The sequence below is a fragment of the Delphinus delphis genome, chromosome 7 (genome assembly GCF_949987515.2).
Source record: "Delphinus delphis chromosome 7, mDelDel1.2, whole genome shotgun sequence".
Lineage (NCBI taxonomy): Eukaryota > Metazoa > Chordata > Mammalia > Artiodactyla > Delphinidae > Delphinus > Delphinus delphis.
Window position 1 is genome coordinate 42200418 of NC_082689.1, and position 21186 is coordinate 42221603.

The window sequence follows — 21186 nt, forward strand, 5'->3', positions numbered from 1 at the left end:
GAGAGTGAAAGGGCAGGTGGTATTTAAAGGTGTGGGAGTCGCCCGCTCTGAAGCCCGCGATTCTCACTTGAGCCATCCCCGCCTAGCCCCACTCGGGCCAGCGCCTGGTGAGCTAGCCCATCTGTGGCGTCGGCCGTCGTCTCCTCCTAGCACCTCCTCGCCGACCCCTCCCTCCGGGACCTGCATCCCGCTCCGCCAATCAACGCCCGACTGCCTCTTCCCACGTGATCCCGGGCGGGCTAAGGACCTGCTGCTTCCCAAACGCCAGAGGGATGCGGGCGGCAGAGCGCGAGAGGCGGCTGCTAGGCTGCTGGGCGCTTTGACTCTCCCTCCACCCAGCCCCCTTGGGCTCCTCTCCTCTTCCCTCTGGACTCCGGTCTCCTCCTGCTGCCCCGGCTTGCCAGAGCCCTCTGCTTATGGCAGCAGCTTACCTCGTCTCCGGTGCGGCTTTTCGGTGCACGACCCTCTCGCTCCCGGGGCTGAGCCGGGTCACTGGATGTTGCTGAAACTCTGGAGATCATGCGCGGGTTTGGCTGCTGCTTCCCCGTCAGGTGCCACTGCCGCCGCCGCCGCCTCTGCTGCCGCTGTCCGCGGGATGCTCAGTAGCCCGCTGCCTGACCCCCGCGATCTTGTGTTCTTCGGAAGCCGTTTGCTGCTGCAGAGTTGCGCGAACTAGTCATGGTGCTGTGGGAGTCCCCGCGGCAGTGCAGCAGCTGGACACTTTGCGAGGGCTTTTGCTGGCTGCTGCTGCTGCCTGTAATGCTACTTATCGTAGCCCGCCCGGTGAAGCTCGCAGCTTTCCCTACCTCCTTAAGTGATTGCCAAACGCCCACCGGCTGGAACTGCTCTGGTAAGTCCAGAACCCCAGCCCCCGACCCCTTAACCCCTCAGAGGAAACGCGCGTTTCCAGTACAGACCAACCTCCCCAAGTGCGTCTCCCCAAGCCCCTCGACTCCAACCGCTCCAAACCCTTGAGACCACCGACCTCCACCCAGAGGAGCACAGAGAACTGTTCCAGGCCGCTAAGGAAGGGGGCGGGGGTCCTGGGGAGGACAGAAAGCGCAGGTGTAGGAACCTTTGCATCCTTGCACTTAAACTTGCGGAGATTTTAAGAAATATTAAACGGGATGGTTTTGTGGATTCACTGAAAAGAGCACCAATCCTTGGGCAAACATTAAAACAGAACCTCTTCTGTCACTAAAGAAAAAAGTCTAGCAAAAAAGAGAGAGAAATAAGTTTATGAGAAAGAACGAGCGAGAAAGCAATAAATCAAATGGTGACTGCAGAGGAAACACTGATTACTGGCAAAAGTGCCATGAGGGTGCACTTGTCTGGCATTCAAGACCAGGTCACAGAAATTCTAAAGGAGCTTGTGTTTCAAGAGATTTAGTTACTCTCTCTCTGCCTCTCTCTCTCTGTCTCTGCGTGTGTCTCTCTCTCTCCACACACACACACAAACATGCATACACATCCTCCTTCTCTAGCTGGCTGCAAAAGACGTTGTTTTTGCATCCCCGAATTGCCTCTCTCTTGCCTCCCTCCCCAAGCTCCTAGATGGTCGAAGGAAGTTGAGACAAGAACCATTCGCCCGTCTACCAGGCCGGACTGTGCATGACCAAGGCCGGGCAGGCTCACGCGTAGGCGGGCGGAGGGCAAAACTGACCCCACTGGGCGCTGACTCCTCCATTTTTGGGCAGGCTTCCTTGGAGTGCGTCAGGCGCTCTTCTTGCTTGCTCGGGTCCCTTCCGAGTCTGAACGCGAGAGCTTGGCAAGCTTTGCTGTGCTGAAGCCTCCTAATTAAATAGGGCCCGAGGATGGGAGTTGCTGCACTGTCCGAGTAGCTTCGCATTTCAGTATGACAGCCCATAATCTACCGGCGGGATTGTGGTGTGATTTCACTGGCATTTTAAACTGCATTAACATGCCTGGGTATTGTCCCCAAGGTCTGGTCTGTTCTAGTTTTAGCAAGTGTGTATGTAATTTTTCATCTTCTGTATATATAATTCCACGGAAGTTGAATCTAGCTCTGAATAAAGTGGCTTTCGGGGATGTGTGTGAGCTGAAATGTATGTAACTTTGGAGAAGAGGGAATGACCAACTGTAACTTATAGGATAAAAGAATATGTCGTCCTGGGTAGTTACTGATGTAAATTCCACAAGGAAAATTATTATACATTATTGTAGTTTGCACTTTTTAAAGACAAGTTGAGATTTGCAACCTTGTTAGATTTGGGTCAATATATTGCCCTTTCTAAATTGCAATTTGTAAATTTGGCATTTTTATAAAACTCAGCATGTTTTTTTTAACTTATTCGTGGCTCATGCATGCATATATGTTATTTTGGATAGACTAAGTTCCACTTTGCAGGTACCTAATCACTTTTTTAGGTGCTTTATCATAGGAATATTAAGTAACCTGCAAAATCAATTGTTTGGAATGTTGATAGCTTTGTAGCCCAACATGACTAGTTTGTTTCATCCCTAACTATGGTACTGTTTTAGGAACTAACTAACTTAAATATGAAATTGGGGTTGACAATCAAGAAATTCATTATTACCAGATATCTTATAAGGATCTGCAGAAACTAAAGAAAATAAACTGGTCTTCCAGGCAGATTGTCAAGAACCTGGCACCCCTTTTTACCCCTGTTAACTTGGAGGTGATCAATCTTCATTTGAGCCAGACAGACCATCAGAGAAAACACTGTGCCTGTTTATCTTTATTATTGGGGCTTTGTTTCCTCTTTGTCTGGAAAAATTCCAAATAAGGGGTTGTTGCAGACCTTAAAGCAAAAGAATGATTAAAGATAAAGAAATGGTAAAAGGCATTCTGAGACCATCACCAGCTCTTTTCTAAACTGTGAAGTTTGGGGGTCATAAACTATAGTCTACTTAATGAGAAAATAATAAGGAAGCTAAGAAGCAAGTGTTAAATATTCATCCACCACTGCCAGTATTAACCCAAGCTAAAATAAAAGTGCATTATCAAAAAAGCATATTAAAGACAACTGACTAGAAAAGAATAGTGAAAAAAAGAAACTAACATTAATCACTTAACTAGAATTTTTTTAGGTTGTCAGTAAAGAATGACCTTGCAGTACAGCTGTGGTTGTTGGAATTAAGATTTAGGGCAGTTCTTTTAAAGCTTCAAGATATTTCTTTTTTTGTTCAAGTCTATAACATTTAATGACTGGCATGTTCTCTTTAAATTTGAGGTTATGATGACAGAGAAAATGATCTCTTCCTCTGTGACACCAACACCTGTAAATTTGATGGGGAATGTTTAAGAATTGGAGACACTGTGACATGCGTCTGTCAGTTCAAGGTAAGAAGTCTGGTATTTGCATCTTCTAATTCATTAATGAGACGACGAAGCAGAGATCTTCTTTTACAGCCCATCACTTGGCAATTTATAGCTATGGAAGCTAAGAGGAAAGCTGGCACCAAACAAAAGTACTGGCAAGAGAGCCAACTGATGTCAAAAAGGCACAGCTTTTTGGAGAAATGTATGTGCCACAGTTATAAATGCCACTGGAGGTAGAAAGCTTCAGGTTGTTCTTTTGGTGTGTCAAAGGAAAATTATGTTTCTGTGCCCCTTCTAACATGCATGCTATAAGTCAACTACTGGGAATAATAGTCAAAATCATTGCTGGATTAGAAGTGTGGATTTATACTTTTGTTTTTTTTTGATTGGGGCTATCTTCTTTCGGTCATATTTCTCTGTTTTAATGGTCTTGGGTTTTATTATCCTGGCAATCTGGTTAAGTTTTTAAATGAACTCCTTATCAATGTGACTTTAAAATTACTATGCTAGTTTGGAAATCACAGCACTTATTAATATTTGTCAACTTTTCATGGATACCACATTCAGTTACAACCGAATCTCCCAGGAATCCAAAAGAGTGCAAATAGACAAAAGTTATTTCATAAACATGAGGAAGATGTTCTTTTGTCTCATGTTAAAAAAATAAATAAAAATTAAAAGAGAGAGCGATTGCAGTTGTGGTATTATCAAAACTAGGTTATTAGTATTTATTAAAGATAGAACCCAGTGTCATTATTATAGTCATCATCTAACAAATGCTTTCTACCATGTGAAATATAAGCCTTTTTTTCTCTCAATATGTTTTTATAATTCAAGTATTAGAGATGCTGTACTGATATCTTACGTTCACCTTTGAGTGTTGTTGAATTACTTTTTAAAATACACATCAAATCTAACAAACGGTTCAACTAGAAAATATTCCCATTAATGAAAGTATATACTGGGGATAAGGGAAAATTTTTCCAAGATTGTAAGCAAAACTTTAAAAAAAAATTAAAAAGGCTATAAAACAAATAAAATATTAGAACTTAAATTCTGGTCTAAAATTTGTTATAGTACAATTGTCTCTCAGTATCCATGGGGATTGGTTTCAGGACCACCACAAATACCAAAATCCAAGGATGCTCAAGTCCCTTATATAAAATTATGTAGAATTTATATATAACCTATGCATATCCTCCTGTATACTTTGTCATCTCTAGATTACTTATAATACAATGTATATGCAATGTAAACATTGTAAATACAATGTAAATGCTATGTAAGTGGAAAATTCAAGTTTTGCTTTTTGGAATTCTCTGGAATTTTTTTTTCTCAAATATTTTCTATCTGAAGTTGGTTGAATCTGCGGATTTGGAACCCCCAAATTTGGAGGACCAACTGTATGTAATATTTAGAATTGCTGATGAAAGTTAAATATTTTAGGTTAAGTTCAACCTCCCAGTGAGAAAAAGAAGGGAATTCACATTTAAATATGGTTTTGAATGGTTTATAGTTAAGCTAGAAACTTCTTGGACATTTTTTTCTTCCTAAGAAAAGTAATAAACAGCTGATATTTGTAAAGTGCACCACCACCTGGTGGGTAAGTATTGCTGTGCCCAGGTTACAGTCATTAGACCATATGATAGTGTTGGAAATATTAATGCATATTTAATATTCATGCAACACCAATTTCTAAGGTCTCTAGCCATACTGAACAATGTAATTATGTTCTTTCAGTGAACTACTTGAGAGAGATGGAACATAAGAACTCTGCAAGTCATACTTCATACAAACATTAACTAAGGGGAAAATATAGTTGGATAAATCATTAGTTAAAGGCCCACAGGATTTTGTGGATTTTTTCCTTTTCAGTTTGTAATTCCCAGAAATTTTTCTTATTTTCATAACCATGGGTAGACATAAGAAGTGAACTCATATACAATATGAAATGAACCAAGAAGAATGTTCCTCAAATGGAAAGCCATAATTATAACAAGATTCACCAAGAGAAAAAAAAAATGAGGAGTTCACAAAATTCTAAATGGATGCATGCTACTAAAGAAAATTTATAATTTTCTTATTAAAGAAATTGTGTTCAGTTTTCAGGTTGCACAGAGGATTTTGGTATAACTTTTATCAACAAAGATATTTATGTTTTTTACGCATTCGATCAGCCAGTTACATTTGTCATTAATTTAAATAATCGTTGAGTGGTATAGATTGCAGGGGGCGGGGGGAGTGAATGCAAGTTTGAATAAGAAACTAAAATGTAAATTTCCTTTTCCTAATGCCTGTTGCATTTTAAATTTACTACTAGATTACTGCTGCTATTAGTTTGTGTGTTGCAAAGTTGTCAGGAGAAAATAAACATTTCCCTAGTGGAAAATTTAGACTCTGAACATACCAGGAATAGAGAGTGGCAGAATTAAGTTCAAGATCACAAATTGTGAAAGAATAATAGGTATTTTAAGCTAAGAGTATCTTGACTCAGTACTTTCTAATACTTTCAAATGTATCTGAGAATTTTTTGTTTCCCAGTCTGATGAAAAGGCAGATGTCCTGAAAAATCTATTTTTCTATATACTGTTCTAAACTAGCTTAGGTCATCTACTCTGTTTCTCCTGCTTTCAGAAACAGGTCCAAATTCTTCCATTCAAAATGGGTGCCAAATGTGGTCTTTCTGGCTGAGAGATAAATTTCAAAGAGAAGTGGGTATATGAGTTGTATAATCTATGTTTTGCAGTTTGGATTATAATTGGAGCACTAAGGTGAACAAATATTTATCTTCACTTCTCTTAGATGATTTATGATAAGCATATTCTACCCTTCAAACATGTTATCTCATTTGTTTCTCACAATTGAGTGAGATAGTTATTTTCTCCTCCTTTTACAGATAAGGAAATTAAGACCCATAAATATAAATAACTTACCATTAAGTGGTGATCCTAAAGCCAGAACCTAGGTCCTTTGACACCAATCTAATTTTTTCTAGGACATTCTACATGCAAATAAAAATATTATAACAACAACAGAAGTACCAGTTTATTGTAGACAACTCGATATCAAAAGTAGTACAACTAATTCTTGGATGATGATATAAGTTCCAGAAATGGCCTGCAACCTCATGCATCCTACCTTCCTCTCTATATACCAAATGATATCCTGGTCATTCTGGTAAATCAGCTGTGTTTCGAAAATTTAGAGACAGTGGATGGATGAATGGATGGATGGATGGATGGATGGATGGATGAATGGATGGGTAGATGAATAAGAGAAGGAAGGGGGACGAAAAGAAGACATATATGCAGCTATTAATAGCACTGGTCATATCAATTAGTATGTAATGATCAATGATCACTTTATAATTTAAAAATATGATGAAGCCTTATGCTTTTTAGGTATCGTTTAATTCAAATGTGAAATGTTTTCATTTAATAAGCCACACTTTAGATCTGCAATTGTTCCAGTAACTAGGACTGTATAACAAATTGCCCAGAACTTAGTGGCTCAAAACAATGAACATTTATTTTGCTCATGAATCTGCAGTTGGACAGGGCTTAATGGAAGCAGCTCATCTCTGCTCCCCTTGGTGTTAGCTGAGCCGGGGAGGGAACTCAAAGACTTGTTTCTGTACTCTTCTCAGGACTCTCACTGGACTGTCAGCTGGGGACCTTGGTCCTTCTCCATGTGGATCTCTCCATTTGGACTAGTTGGGGCTTCCTCATAGCACAGTGGCTGGGTTTCAATGGCAAGCATCCAGAGAGTGAGAAAGAGCCAGGTAGAGGCTGTATCCTTTAACGACCTAGCCTCAGAAGTCACACAGAGTCACTTTCACCATAGTCACAGGCCTGCCCACTCACTTAAAATCATAAAAAAATTTCCATATGAAAAATTGTAGTCACAGAGAAGTAAAAGTTACCTATGGAATGATCAAAGCATTGGGACATATGTGGGTTTTTTATCGCTTTCTTTTTTGGAAGAGAAACATGCCATATCCTAAGCCATTATTCCTAAGCCTTTGACAACCGGGAATATAACAGAATTCACTTAACATCTGTGGAGCGCCTTCTATATGCCAGACTCTATGGAAGGTGCTGACAATATATAAAATGTAAGTTATACATAGCTTCTAGTTGCTGAAATCTCAGTTAAAAGAAATTCTTATTAACCAAACAAGCAATACATCGTATGAAAAATTTCTCACATAAATTTTTTGTTCATTTGTAGCAAAACAAATTCCATATATTCATTGAATCCACGGGTGTGACGTGTTGCTGCTTTCTTAAGCAATGTGGACATTTTGGAACAAAATCATTCACTGAAACAACACATATTTGGAAAATAAACTTAAGATATTTAAAACATCTGAAGGAAGCAGAATCACTTTTCCCCGGAGAGGAAGTTTGGACAACACATACATTTATGAGCTTAACCATCTGGCCCTGAGTCTTGTTTTTTCTTTACCAGCCAACTATGTGGCCTTTAGCAAGTCACCTAACATCTGAATCTGTCCCTTCCTCTGAAACTGAGCAGTATTCATAATTACCACTGAAAATTATTTCCAATAATTTGGCATATTTTAATGTAGTAGTTAGCTTATTTTTTTGTACTTAGGGTTAGCCTGTGTTCCTTTATTTTTCTAATTTTAGACATGCATGCTTCAGTGTCGATGTTAGCTGGTAACTCTGCTAGTTAAAATATATATCATGAAAGGCACATAATTTACATTTCTTTTTATAAAAGAGTATTCCAAAGCATTTTGAAACATGACTCTTAATCCTCCCAAATGCCCCAGTTAACCATTTCGAATGGGGGAACTAAGCTATAAGCTTGTTAAACATTTCATTTTTGAGTGATATACACAAGGTCCTACACTAAGGCAGTGAGAGAAATGGGAGAACCTGGGACCAGACTTCCACTCCTGAGCCTTAATGATTTAGAGTGTGCTTCCTCCATGTGTTATTCATTTTAATGAGTGCAAGTCATGGTAGTAAGGGCCAAAAGCATCGTGCTGATTATCTACAGTTAAGCTCTTTTCAACTCCATACAAATCTTCCTTTTGGCTTGTGCATAGAACTTGGCAGCTCTGTTTTTAGCACTGTTCACATTTGGCTTACTACATCCTTCAGAAGTGGCATATGAGCGCTTTATCAGTTTATTCGATATTTTAAGATGCATATCAGCATTGTGTACTAGCACTTGACAGAGATAATAAATACTTCCCACCCCTCACTCCTCATCTTCTGACTACATCTGAATAATCTACAGAAGTAGATGAGAAGGATAAATAGAGCAATTCTAGGTATTAGAGAGAAGAAAACATGGGCCCAAGTAATCTACACGCAAAGTATTGTAACCAGGGCTGGAGATGGAGATTAAAAGGTAATCTGGGACAAGAAGCTAGGAACCAAGCATGAGAAGCTAACTAGCCCAGCCGTTCACACTAATTATGACTCTCATCTGCCTACTGAAAAGGTCAGCAAGTCTACCGACTATAATATGTTACCAGCTGGTCACTTCTTTCTTGTCCCTCTTCCATGTCCTCAGATACCATTGTAGTGGTAGTGGGTCCTCATAAATCCTCCCTACATTCTCCTGTCCCTGACACTGAACACAGCCCATTTATCAAGCACCTGTCCATCCACCTGCCTCCCTGGCCATGGTTCTGGCATGAGCACCACCTCTATTTATTTGGTGTCTCTTCAGTATTGCTTATTGGAAAACTCAACTCTTTACTGACATTTTCTTATTGCCTTTTATTTTTCAGTAGTGATAAAGATGTTCAGTTTTATGGTAGGTCAGTCTTTAGGTATATATATATATATTTGGAAAGCTTGTGAAAGACAGCCCTTACACAGGTATCACCTGGTCAGAAGTGAATTGCCTACTGAATTAAAGATCCTCAGGAGTGAAAAGTTCCTATCAAAATAGTGTTTTTAAAATATAATAATGTAGATAGACTGAGTCTGGTAGCCGTATAGTGTAACTGTGGAAAGGAATTATTATACAGAACCTTCCAGAATGTCTAGATTATAAATTGTAGAAATAAAGATTTTAAAAATATGGTATATTTAAAATGTTTCAATCATTTTAATCATATTTAAATAATTTCTAAATAGATATGATTTAGTATCTAAATTATCTGGTTAGCAATTATGGTGATTATGAGTGTCGTACAATTTGAATTTACTATTAGGAGAATAGTACATAACTATTAGTTAAAAATTATATTTAAGTTTTTCAATAATAGCTGTAGAGTCAGATTCAAAAAACTGTCATTTCAGAGAACACTGTTTTATACCATTTAAAAAATGGTTAGGATGTTTAAGCTATTACAAAAAGGCAACAAACAAGAGCTAACCGGTTGATTGGTAAGGAAGTACAGATATTGTAAGAAAATAAAGAAAATGAATCTCAGGTTTTTATCATCAGATTATAACCATATTGAGAATTTGCTTTTTTGCATAAATCCTTGAGTTGAATTTAACTTTTGATAGAGTTTTAGGTTTATTATCACATATATTAAAACCCTAGCCATCTCACTAAATTATTGGTTTATTTTATATGTCTTATGAATTAGCACATGAAAAATCCAAATATTTTAATAAGAAGTAGAAAACAGAAAAGTGTTTTCACATACATGTATAGGTATGATTTGTTTTACTTAGTTTCTGGCATGGGTGAGTATTTATAAATAATTGTCTTGATCATTACATCTGTTATAATTAAACAATGTAGCACATCAGAAGATGATCACATCAGTGGCGTAATTAGCAGGTATAGGACACAGCCAAGTATCTCTAATGCCTTAGAGTGTGATCACATTATCATGAGTACACCCTGTAGGTTGCCTAATTTCCATTGTAAAATGTGTACATTTTTGTAATGAGGTTGTTTAAAAATGAACTTTTTGTTTTATGGAATATAGGTTAAGTCATATTTTTGAAGTCAATCAAGTTTACATATGGTTCAGTAGTTGTTGATTTTTTTTCTGTATTCTATGATCTGTTATTTCTTTCTACACTGTATCTACATCAATATCCAATGGTCTAAAAATATATGAAAAATTAATAATTCAAATATCTTATCCAAATATTTAGAAATTTGTAAAGATTCAAATTCAACAGAGGAAAAACATACTAAGGAGTAACTGAATTCTTTGGCATTTCAGCTATATACTTCTGCTCCAAACACAGATAGACACTATTTTTGAATAGCTTGAATACTATAACATGTTCTGATTTTTTTCCACCAAACCCTATGGGCCACATATTAGAAAAAAAATTAAATAATATTGATGCATTTGTTGTTATATCTTTTTATTATTGCTTGTCCTATCACTTTGTTGGAATTGCCCGATCAGTTTAGAAGCTCTTTTTCCCCCTATCTGAATCAGATGACTTGACATTGCTTTTGTGTATCTTTGAATGGTGTCCTTACAAGGTCAAAGACTTGCTGGATACAAGGGGGATCACTGAAAATGAAGACAAGTGCTTTCTTTTGTAAATGATGATTTCTGTTCAAGATGTAAGAGGCATGCAGACTCCAGTACTAACCATAGGCTTACATCTGTGTGCTCCCCAGTGCAACAGTGACTATGTGCCTGTGTGTGGCTCCAATGGGGAGAGCTACCAGAATGAGTGTTACCTGCGGCAGGCTGCGTGCAAACAGCAGAGTGAGATACTGGTGGTGTCTGAAGGATCATGTGCCACAGGTATGTATGTGATCCTGAAGACTCCCGAAAACCTTCGGAATGGGTTCTGAATCCAAAAACCATGTCTTGCTTTTCACGTTATGGCCTGTTTATCGTTATCCAAATAAATAATCCAGACTATATATTATTAGCTAGACAAGCCTCTTATTCTTTCATACAAAGTATGCATTATTCTTATTCTATGTCTTTTTACATTTCAAGTCACTTCTGGAAGAAAGATAAATGTACCATAAGAACATTGGTAGATTTTAATATGTATGTTATTTAATGAAGTACAGACAGCTGAGTAACATAATTAGAAATCTAGATTGACTGCTCAGCTTCCAAACATAAGAAACTTATCTATGCATGAATAAAGTTTGTTTGTTTGTTTGATTGATTGTTTGTTTGCAACAATAGGATCGTCTGGTGGAAGGCAGTTTGCAGATTTGGGTTTGGAAGTTAAGATGTGTCTAACCTTAGCAGCCCTACAAAATACTCCTCTTAACAGTGAGCTGATTATATTGAAGAATGTATTGGTGATAGACATGACTTCTAATGACATCTGTCCTTTCTGACACAGTCAGCCTGGGCTCCCACAAAGCTTTTTAGTTATATTGTACCAAGAATGCTCTAAAGAAAGTAAGGAAGAAGAGTGACTTCATAGGCTCTTTGGTTTTTCAGGTTTTCCTTTTGAGTACAATGGTTATTAGAGCTGAATAGCATTACAGGAAGGAAAAAAAAAAGAGGAATACAGCTCAACTTTTTAAAGCCATGCTGTAAAATGAAGCTGAGTTTTCAGGTTAGGCTTGAAACACTAAAATCACATATATTAAAGAAACTTTAGTGTCCCTTGATAGTTGTTCTTAATGGCAAATAAACATCTTCCTGGAAAGTCATAATTTCTGAGGAATTAGATGGTATAAGCATATTCAAGAAAAATAATAATGATATAAGGACTTTCTTCAAAAATGGAAATATAGAATAATATAAAGAAAGATCTATTTTATTGAAAGTCTCTCTCAGATAACAGGTATTTCTATTCTAGGGAATTATATTTAAAATTATGTGTATGATGGCTGGGGCAGAGTGGTAAATGAGCAAGGGAAAGTCTCATATTCTTTAAAACAGGGGTCCCCAGCCCCTGGGCCACAGACCAGGGGGAGCCAGCGAAGCTTCATCTGCTGCTCCCCGTTGCTCCCCATCGCTCGCATTACCGCCTGAACATCCGCCCCACCCCCATCCGTGGAAAAATTGTCTTCCACAAAACCAGTTCCTGGTGCCGAAAAGGTTGGCGACTTCTGCTTTAAAACATTATCTTAGGCCTATTGATTGTTAGCAGTTGACAATGTTCCAGGTTGTACTGGTGACTACCGAAGTTTCTAAGAATTAGCAGAAGAGAAAGGTATCATTCCTCATGAACAATGATGTAGGCTTTTTCGTTTTGGTTTTGGTTTTTAAGTAGTCTTTTCTCCTATTTGATTCTTTGCCTCACAATGTGGATGTCCTTCCTGCAAAGGTGATTGGGAGGCAAGTTGGACTGGTGCATCCCTTGCTTATTTGCTAGAGCTAACAGATCATTGCCATTCAATCTATGAGTGAGAAGTAATGCATGGAAGTAAGAGCAACATGTGAGGGTTATTAGACCAGGAGTGATGTAGGCAAATACTAGAGAGTACTGAGGAATGGATTTGCTTATTCAAGATCACATAGGATATCTGTGTGTCTCTGACAATAGCCAATGAGGATCAGTGGGCAGTAGTCACAATAAGCAGTCATGAAGTTATAGGTTGGCTAACAATGGTAGCAAAATCTCTCTTTCTTACTTTCCAACCTCCAAGTTCTTGTCAGCACATGCAGTCACATTCTTCTGATTCATTCAGTCTTTCCATTCTAATCCCTAATGTGTTGGTTGTACTATGAAAATAAACATTTGACTAAGTAGAAAATTTAATCACAACTGAGTAATCCATCCCTAGCTTGTTCACAGACTTAGATTTCTGCAGGATTTAATTAGTAAGTTGGTCTTGCTGAATGCATCTTCCATTGACTTGTAAATCTAAAAGTTTTGATCTGAATAATGATGGCGGGACCAAAGTAATTTTGATTAACCAGGTCTGACTGTAAATAAATTGGAATTCTGACTTTTGTTCTAAAAGAGATTCTTATTCTTTTCTTCATAGATTTTCCTTTTTTTTTTTTTTTTTTTGCGGTACGCGGGCCTGTCACTGTTGTGGCCTCTCCCGTTGAGGAGCACAGGCTCCAGCCACGCAGGCTCGGCGGCCATGGCTCACGGGCCCAGCCACTCCGCGGCATGTGGGATCTTCCCGGACCAGGGCACGAACCCGTGTCCCCTGCACCGGCAGGCGGACTCTCAACCACTGAGCCACCAGGGAAGCCCTCCTTTTTTTTTTTTTTAATGCTATTTGACACTGAATGGAGGTGACAAGTTGTGATGTCTAGGAATAAAAGGCAGTAGAAGATAAAACTTTATATTTATTACATTTCATTGAACTTACAAATCATTTTTTGTCTGGAAAATGGCTTCCTATTGGGCAGTCTGCTCAATAGCCTCACTGTCAATTTCACTTTTTTGCCTTATAAGAAATGTATTGACTAGGAGCCCAGATTCAGGTGCAACAGCATGACTTCTTTTCTTAGGTGTTTCTGTCTCACTAATAAGGTAGCACAGGCTCCGGATGCGCAAGCTCAGCGACCATGGCTCACGGGCCCAGCCGCTCCACGGCATGTGGGATCTTCCCGGACCGGGGTATGAACCCGTGTCCCCTGCATCGGCAGGCGGACTCTCAACCACTGTGCCACCAGGGAAGCCCCCCATCACTATTTTATAATGATGCCATGGACTTAAGTGACCATTTTTTTTCAGCCTATTCCTCCTTTCTTCACTAGCTACTTAATTTGGGTCAAATCAAACACAAATTGTCTTAAGGATCATGGTCCTTGAATTTTTAGAAACATACATGGGGAATACAAGCCAAAATACTACTGCCATTTTTCTTGATTTTCTCCAGCCATATGTACTTAGCAGAAAACGTATAGATGAATAGGCAAGATGTTCACTCAAAATTTTAACTATTATGTTCTAGACATAGTGATAAGCATTTAAAATGTGCTGTTGTGCAGTTATCCTCAAAATAGTCCAATGAGATAGACATTACTATACCCATTGACTAGAGGACCAATAAGCTTAAGAAGGTTGAATAATGTTCCTTATGTTGTCCAATGAGTATGTTTGGAGCTTGGAATACATAAGCTTTTATGCATTTTCTCTTATGTGTGTGGAAGTATAGAGAGCTAAACAAGACATGGTTCTTGATTTAAAGACATTTACTCTTAGTGGGAAAGGAATAAGAAACTATACACATTCAACTAAAACACAGGTAGAATGTATTAATGCTGTAATAGTACAACCTGTTATTAGCCTCTGATGATCTGATAAGTAATACTGAATTAAGCTTTCAAATTAATTCAAATAAAGTCAGTTAAAATTCTAGCTGTAAAAAGATACAAAAAGGAGACTTGACAAATATTGACCATTCAAGCACTGTCCTGTCCAAAGTGATTGTGCTGTGACTTAGGACTCAGTTCAGTTGACAGGACTATTTTCCTATTATAAAGATGAATGTATCAGCCTTTCTTTATCTGTTACCTTAAAACAATCAAATCATATTATTAGAATCCTTATTTGAGTCTACATTTACTAAAAAGGGTTTTTATTATAAATTGTTTTACCAATTAGCTTGCCTTTAAGGAAAGGATAGCCTGGCCCAGTGACTTGCTTCTTAGTCATGTAAGCAGTTAATGACTTGATGTTCTGATTTAATAAAGGGTTAAACCTTGTGAATTAAGTTAGTCTGGGTCTCCACCAAGGCTGACAATTCAAACTACTGCTCCTTCATGACAGTGCTAATGTCTAACATAATGACAAAGAAAACTACTGGGGAGGCATCCATTCTTCCCTGTGTCAGCCTTCTGTAGATTTTCATACATCATGCCTCTTTCTGTGAGTGCCTCTCAACAAAGTGTCATGGAGGCAAACAAGTAGAAGTAGTAGTTTATTTTAATTGGTCTACAACAGCAAACACTAATTCGTAGAAATGACATTTGATATAGGTCTTGAACGCTGGTTGAGATTTCAATGTAAACTGAGGACATATCAGACAAAGAATACTAGTATTAGTCTTATTTCCCAGTATTAACATTAAAAATACATAGCCAAATGTATTTAGAATGGAAGGAAGTGGGGAGATAAAAGGAAGATGATGTCTCCACTTAACAGGTGGAAGCAAATGGAAACTCCATGGTCTTGACTCTAAACTAGGAAATTGAGTGTTTCTGGGAAATGAGTTCTCAGAAATTGACAATTTTCAGGAGTTGTAATTGTGTGGGAGGGAGGGGAGAGACGCAGACAAAGAGAAAGACAGAGGGAGGTTATTGTCTTTTCTGCCAGCACCACCTAGGGTATAGCCACTTTTAATCACAAAGGCAAAAGTTAAGCTCACTCTTCCACTGATTTCAAAACTGAAAGATGCTTTTGGGTGCATATAGACTCATCCACAATTGTGGAATTTGGAAAACATATTATCTCTATATAAAAAGATGTTCATTTTAAACTGTTTTTCCCTTTGTAATGCAATGTACAAGAATATAAGCCTTAATTATGTGTTTATTTGCCACAAGTCTTAGACTGTTTAATTCTAAGTCTCACTGATTGCTATAAGTATCTCATTTTTAATTTGTTGTGTTAAAGGCACCAAATTCATCTTGATTAAAATAAAAATGAGAAGTTTTAACATAGTCAAGTTTAGGAATTATTCCAAAGCTAGATAATACTTTGTTCATGAAGTTTAAGAATGAAAATAATAAGGAATTTATTTTATAAGTTACAGTATAGAAATTAGATTGATGTGAATATGTTTTTCAAATTAAATATTAGTAATTTTTAAAATTATAGTACCATATTAATGGAGAAAATAAACATGAATTTTTTTTAATAAAGTCATACACATTTTTTGAAGATGTTTTTCGAGCAAAAACAAATTATTTCCTTTTTTCCCCGCAGATGCAGGATCAGGATCTGGAGATGGAGGTAGGATTTGCCTTTTTATATATTTGAAGACTTACATGTGGATATTATTCATGGATATTTACTTATGTGTTTGCCATTACAAATATCTGAGATGAATTCACATTTTGCATTCTAGGAAAGGGAAGACAAAAAAAATCATTCTCCATACTAAGTAAATGTATATACCATGTAAATTATTTGATATATTTATGAATATATCACATTCATTTATGTGTTTGTGTTTGAGTTAACTTTGAGATAAATTTGCATGTCAAACTTCCTAACAGAAGCCTCCAAGCATATTTGGCAGGACAGAAAACTCATGAGAAAATAATTTAAATATTGGGTTTTTAAAATATATAATTATAAGGTGCTGATATTAACACATACATAACTATCATGTATATAAGAACATAATTATCAAATTAATAGTTTGAAACTGAAGGAGCTTTAGTTCATAAAAGTAAAAAAGATAAACTTTAAGCCAGTGAAAATAAGATAGTGTCTTTACTTCTTTGATTAAATTAATCTATAGTTATTTTTACTAAAACAAGACATATGTTTTAATGATTTAGTTGTGCATTTAAAGAAGTATGTAAGATAAGAGACAGGCAGAAACTTTTAAAATTTGATCTGACATGCTTACTGTCAAATAAAATTTTATTTATGGATTGAACCTTCATTGTAAATTTCCCAAACTGCTTTTCCAAATGAAATCCAAACAAGATTCTACCTTTATACACAAGAAAAAATAGAAACAACTAAATATAATTTCAACAATAATAATGAAAATAGAATGAGTAAAACATAAACATTCTCTCAAGGCCTTGTATAAAATGATTAAATGTATGTTTCAAGTAAATTTTAGTTTTTAAATGAAGAATTTGAAAAGATGAGGAAAAGAAGACCTTGGAGTCAGGAAAGTCAGATCTCTACTGCTCACCTTATCTGGTTTGGGCAACACTTTAAAAATTTATTAAGTCACCCTATATAATGAATGAAAGGCTTAACTAGTTCAAATAAGCAACACCCAGAGAATAAAATTAGAGCAGCATATTGGAGCACAATTTTTTTTCATAAAGATTAAAACTGAATAGGAGTCAAGATTCAGTACCATGAGAGTATGAATTTATTTCCATGTTATTAGGCATATGACATTAGGCTGTCATTTAATGTTAAGACAGTCTTTTACTATTTCTAATAATTTTTTTTCACTAGCTGATTAATATAGTATTCCTAAAAAAACTTCCCTAGAAGTTTTGAAAAGAAGAGCTCTAGGCAAATTAAATTTTAAAGAGAAAAAGAAAGGAAAAAAGATAGTTCCTTGAGTAGATATTTCACTATTGGAATATTAAGAAATTAATCAATTTTTTTAAATGTTGATTTTAGAAGGAAGCAGTTCTATGCAAAATTCTATATATTTCCCAGCTGTTTAGTTTTATGTGTAGACTACTTAATTTGGCAGGTACTGTGTTGTTTCAACTGTTCCACTGTTCACACAGTGTCTCGTTAATTTTTTAGCATCTTTAAAAACAAAACAGAGTGTCTTCGTTGCTCCTTTTGTTAAAGCATCATGGTATACATTTTTCTGAGTCTTCTCCTCATATCATACATCATTTCTTAATTTTCTTAATAATAAGGTGTAGTGGATTTTCAGACCCTAGTTTCCAGTTTTTTGTTCACTGTAATTAGCACAGGCAATTGACAGTGAAGTCAACCTCACTCTTCCTTGTTGCATTTTATATTGGAATCTTAGGTTCATTATTTTATCTTGTGATCTGAATAAGGTGATTTTTTTAGGAAATCATTTTAAATTTCATGAATATGACATTTATAACTTAAATTTCATATATTAGTTAGAAACTACTTTCATTTATTTTTTTCTCCTTTTTTATTTTTACTCTTCCTTTCAATTATAGCTTTTTATAGTAACTTGGAGAAAAACAAAAAAAACAAAGCAACTTCTTAAGAGATAATTGCTTTGAGAAGAAAAAAAGCATATAACCCTTGCTCTGAGAAGAAAAAAGCATATAACCCATTTAATTCTGAGTTGTATTCTTTTTAAAGAGTTGTTGTTCTGGAAGTTGTGGCAAACGAGTATTTACTCCTAACTGCATAATCCTTTTGCATTTTTAATCAGAGACACAACAGTGTTTTTGTTTTGTTTTTACTGAATTAATTTTTTCTAGTCTATGTGTTACTTTGCTCTGAAATACTAATGGTTTTAATTTTCTGTAATTTTTTTACTCTAATACAAAATGACAAAAACCTTAATAACTAGAACCCCAAAACATAGAGTGACCTGCACAATTCCATTTCACATACCCTTCGGATTGTACATCAAGTACGTTTGACTTGCTACCTCTGCTATACAGAGGATGGACTTGCTCTGTATTCTGACCGAGTTCCTATTACCAAAATATCAGAGGAGCCAGAATCAGTTTCCTTTGAATTAACCAGAAGTGATTGAATTACCTGTGATTGTTTGGTTAATCCAACAATTCTAGCTAGTGATGGTTCTAACTGGTCTCTGCAGGATGTATTCTCAATAACGTGTATTTGGTTAATAATTGGGGCATCTTTGCAAGCACTTTGGATGGTTAACGGTTATTTTTCTAATTTCTTTTAACAAAAGTTAATATAATTCCCAAATGGAGTGCACTGATCTGAATAATGAAGTGAACAATTTTATTTGGAAAACACTTATATGTATGACTATCATAAATGATATCATTAAACCTCCAAATCCAAAATCACTTTAAAAACACGTCAATTTTTACTTTTTAGATTGTCCTATATTCTTAAACGAATAAACATTACATTAGCATTGAAGATTAGACCTGATTATTTTAAAAATAATTTAAATTTAGCTTATTTGCACAAGGACATATCTGTCATTTACTGCACTTGAGGGAACATTTTTACTACAATATAAAAGGGATCTAAATGTTTCATAAAATTTACGTTAACTTGTTTGTATACATTTTATAGAGGGTTTAAAAATCTTTAACCATCGATTTTTTTATTCAGATGAAACAATTCAAAGGGCTTATTACTTTACTTAGTAAAACATGTTTACCGTGTCTTCAACATGGTCTGCAAAATGTGCATTCATTCATCAAGGTAATTTGTAGAGTAATAAGAAACAAATACTGCATACAAATCTTAAAGGTTGGCTTTTCCCATTTCAGTGACTGTATCCTCTTCTTTTAGTGTTTAAGAAAACTCATTAATACAAAGAATACTTTTGTATTATTAGTTTTGAATATAAGACCAGCTATTTATGGAATTCTTTGTTTTTAAACAAAAATGTTTAGTTGGAAAGGCATCTACATCAAAAAATCTTTTGGATAGCCTCATACTCGAAAAATCAATTCAGGATAAATTATAACTAATTATATATGTGTCCGATAGGAAGGTAATATGTGGTCATATGTGGACCAAATTCCAAAGAATTTCAGAAAGTAGTAGAAAGAAAGGGGTTGGTGTTTCAAGGACTTATATATGTGGAGATTGAATGCTGTAAATAAGAAAACAGGTGTGTGTTAATAACATCTTCTCCACCCACAGACTTCCTTAAGCAACAAACACTGCAGTAAGAAAGAAGTATTAAAGGAGCCTCCTTTCAAAATCTAAGGGTGTGTGGGTGATCAAGGGATAGTTTTTAACACCTGCCTTTCTTTCATAGTCTTTCAGTCATATTATAAAGATAAGACCATTAATATTTTCCATTACTCTTAACAATTATTTCTGGAATAACTAGACTTTTGATAGACCCCTAAAAACAAAAAATAAGTCCAGTAAAATAACAACTATATTTTAACTATTAAAATAATTATAAATATATTATCCTGCTAGAAGTCTGGAAGAATTCACGATTAAATTTTAGTAACATCTTATGGGAAGTTGTATGATAATGTCTGTATAAATAAAATGTCTCTAAGAGATACAGCATAGATACAGTGGGTATATTTTTAATTCATGAGGTAAAATGAAGCACTGGGCCTACTTATACAACTTATACAATTATATAGTTTTACGAGAATTCTTTAATAATTAATCTCTTAACTAAGAGATTAATGTCAGATATGTACAGCAACAAATCAAATTAAATTTACATTCATTATTTGTATAAAGTCTGATTTTTATTTTAATAATCCAGATAATTGTTATTACGATGACTTTAACGCACAGAATCGGTTATAGTATGTTTCTATTTAATGCAAAATAGTCCTGTGCAAATTATCTTTGTATAATATTACTTGGATGTACATAATTAAGACATTTATTTCATATATACTTTGGATAGAACAAGAAATATTTACATTGCAACAAACTGTCAACCCTAGGCTGTTTCTGATAGGTAGATCGCTAAAAACTAGAAAACAGTATTGTAACAAGTTTGAGAACTTAAATTATTTTTTAGAAATTCTTTCTAATTTTCTAATGTGCATTGTTTCTAATGTGGATTTGATGCTATTCAGAAATTAAGTCAAATTGAACAAGCCTCCTATAACCTGAGGACCATGGTAAGGTTTCTGGAGCTGTAAAGCTGAATATGACACAGCTCTTTACATTCAAGGAGATTTACATGTAAATTCTTTTCTTATCACACAATGGGAAAATTATGATTCTAATTATCAAAAGAGAAATAATCCCCTGTAGAAATAAATTGTTAAGTATACTATAAATAACAAGGAATTGAATATTCTTTCCATAAAATATTCTTATATCAGGCTAAGTAATGTTTTCTTCCATGTTGCTATACCCATTCCCTTTCCTGACCTCGATCCGTACCTTCTCCACCTTACTGTCATGGTCAAGTTCTGGCAAGCACAATGTGCCTCACCATGTATTTTCTCCATTGGGTACACATTACAGCCAAAGTCTGACAGGCGTCAGTTGTAAGCAACTTCATCTGAAATACTGATTCAACTAAAAAATTCTACCACGTATGAAAGGTTTGAGATTTTTTCAGGGCAATACATACGGGGAGGAAGCAGAAACTATCCTTGCGTTTGCTGTCCTACACCTTAGAGCTACTCTTCTGCCTGGAGATGAGTTTATAGATACCTGAACCACAATTGAAATTTATCT

The 21186-nt window shown here is 36.0% G+C and overlaps 1 protein-coding gene across 1 annotated transcript in view; it reads left to right on the forward strand.

The window, feature by feature from the left end:
* The first annotated feature begins 288 nt into the window (after positions 1-288).
* The window catches only part of TMEFF2 (transmembrane protein with EGF like and two follistatin like domains 2), a 248544-nt gene continuing 227646 nt past the window's right edge, over positions 289-21186 (forward strand). The window contains exons 1-4 of the mRNA XM_060015610.2: positions 289-850; positions 3216-3325; positions 10892-11021; positions 16084-16110. Coding sequence (XP_059871593.1) covers positions 679-850; positions 3216-3325; positions 10892-11021; positions 16084-16110 — 439 coding nt within the window. The 5' untranslated portion in view covers positions 289-678. The remainder of the gene's footprint in view (positions 851-3215; positions 3326-10891; positions 11022-16083; positions 16111-21186) is intronic.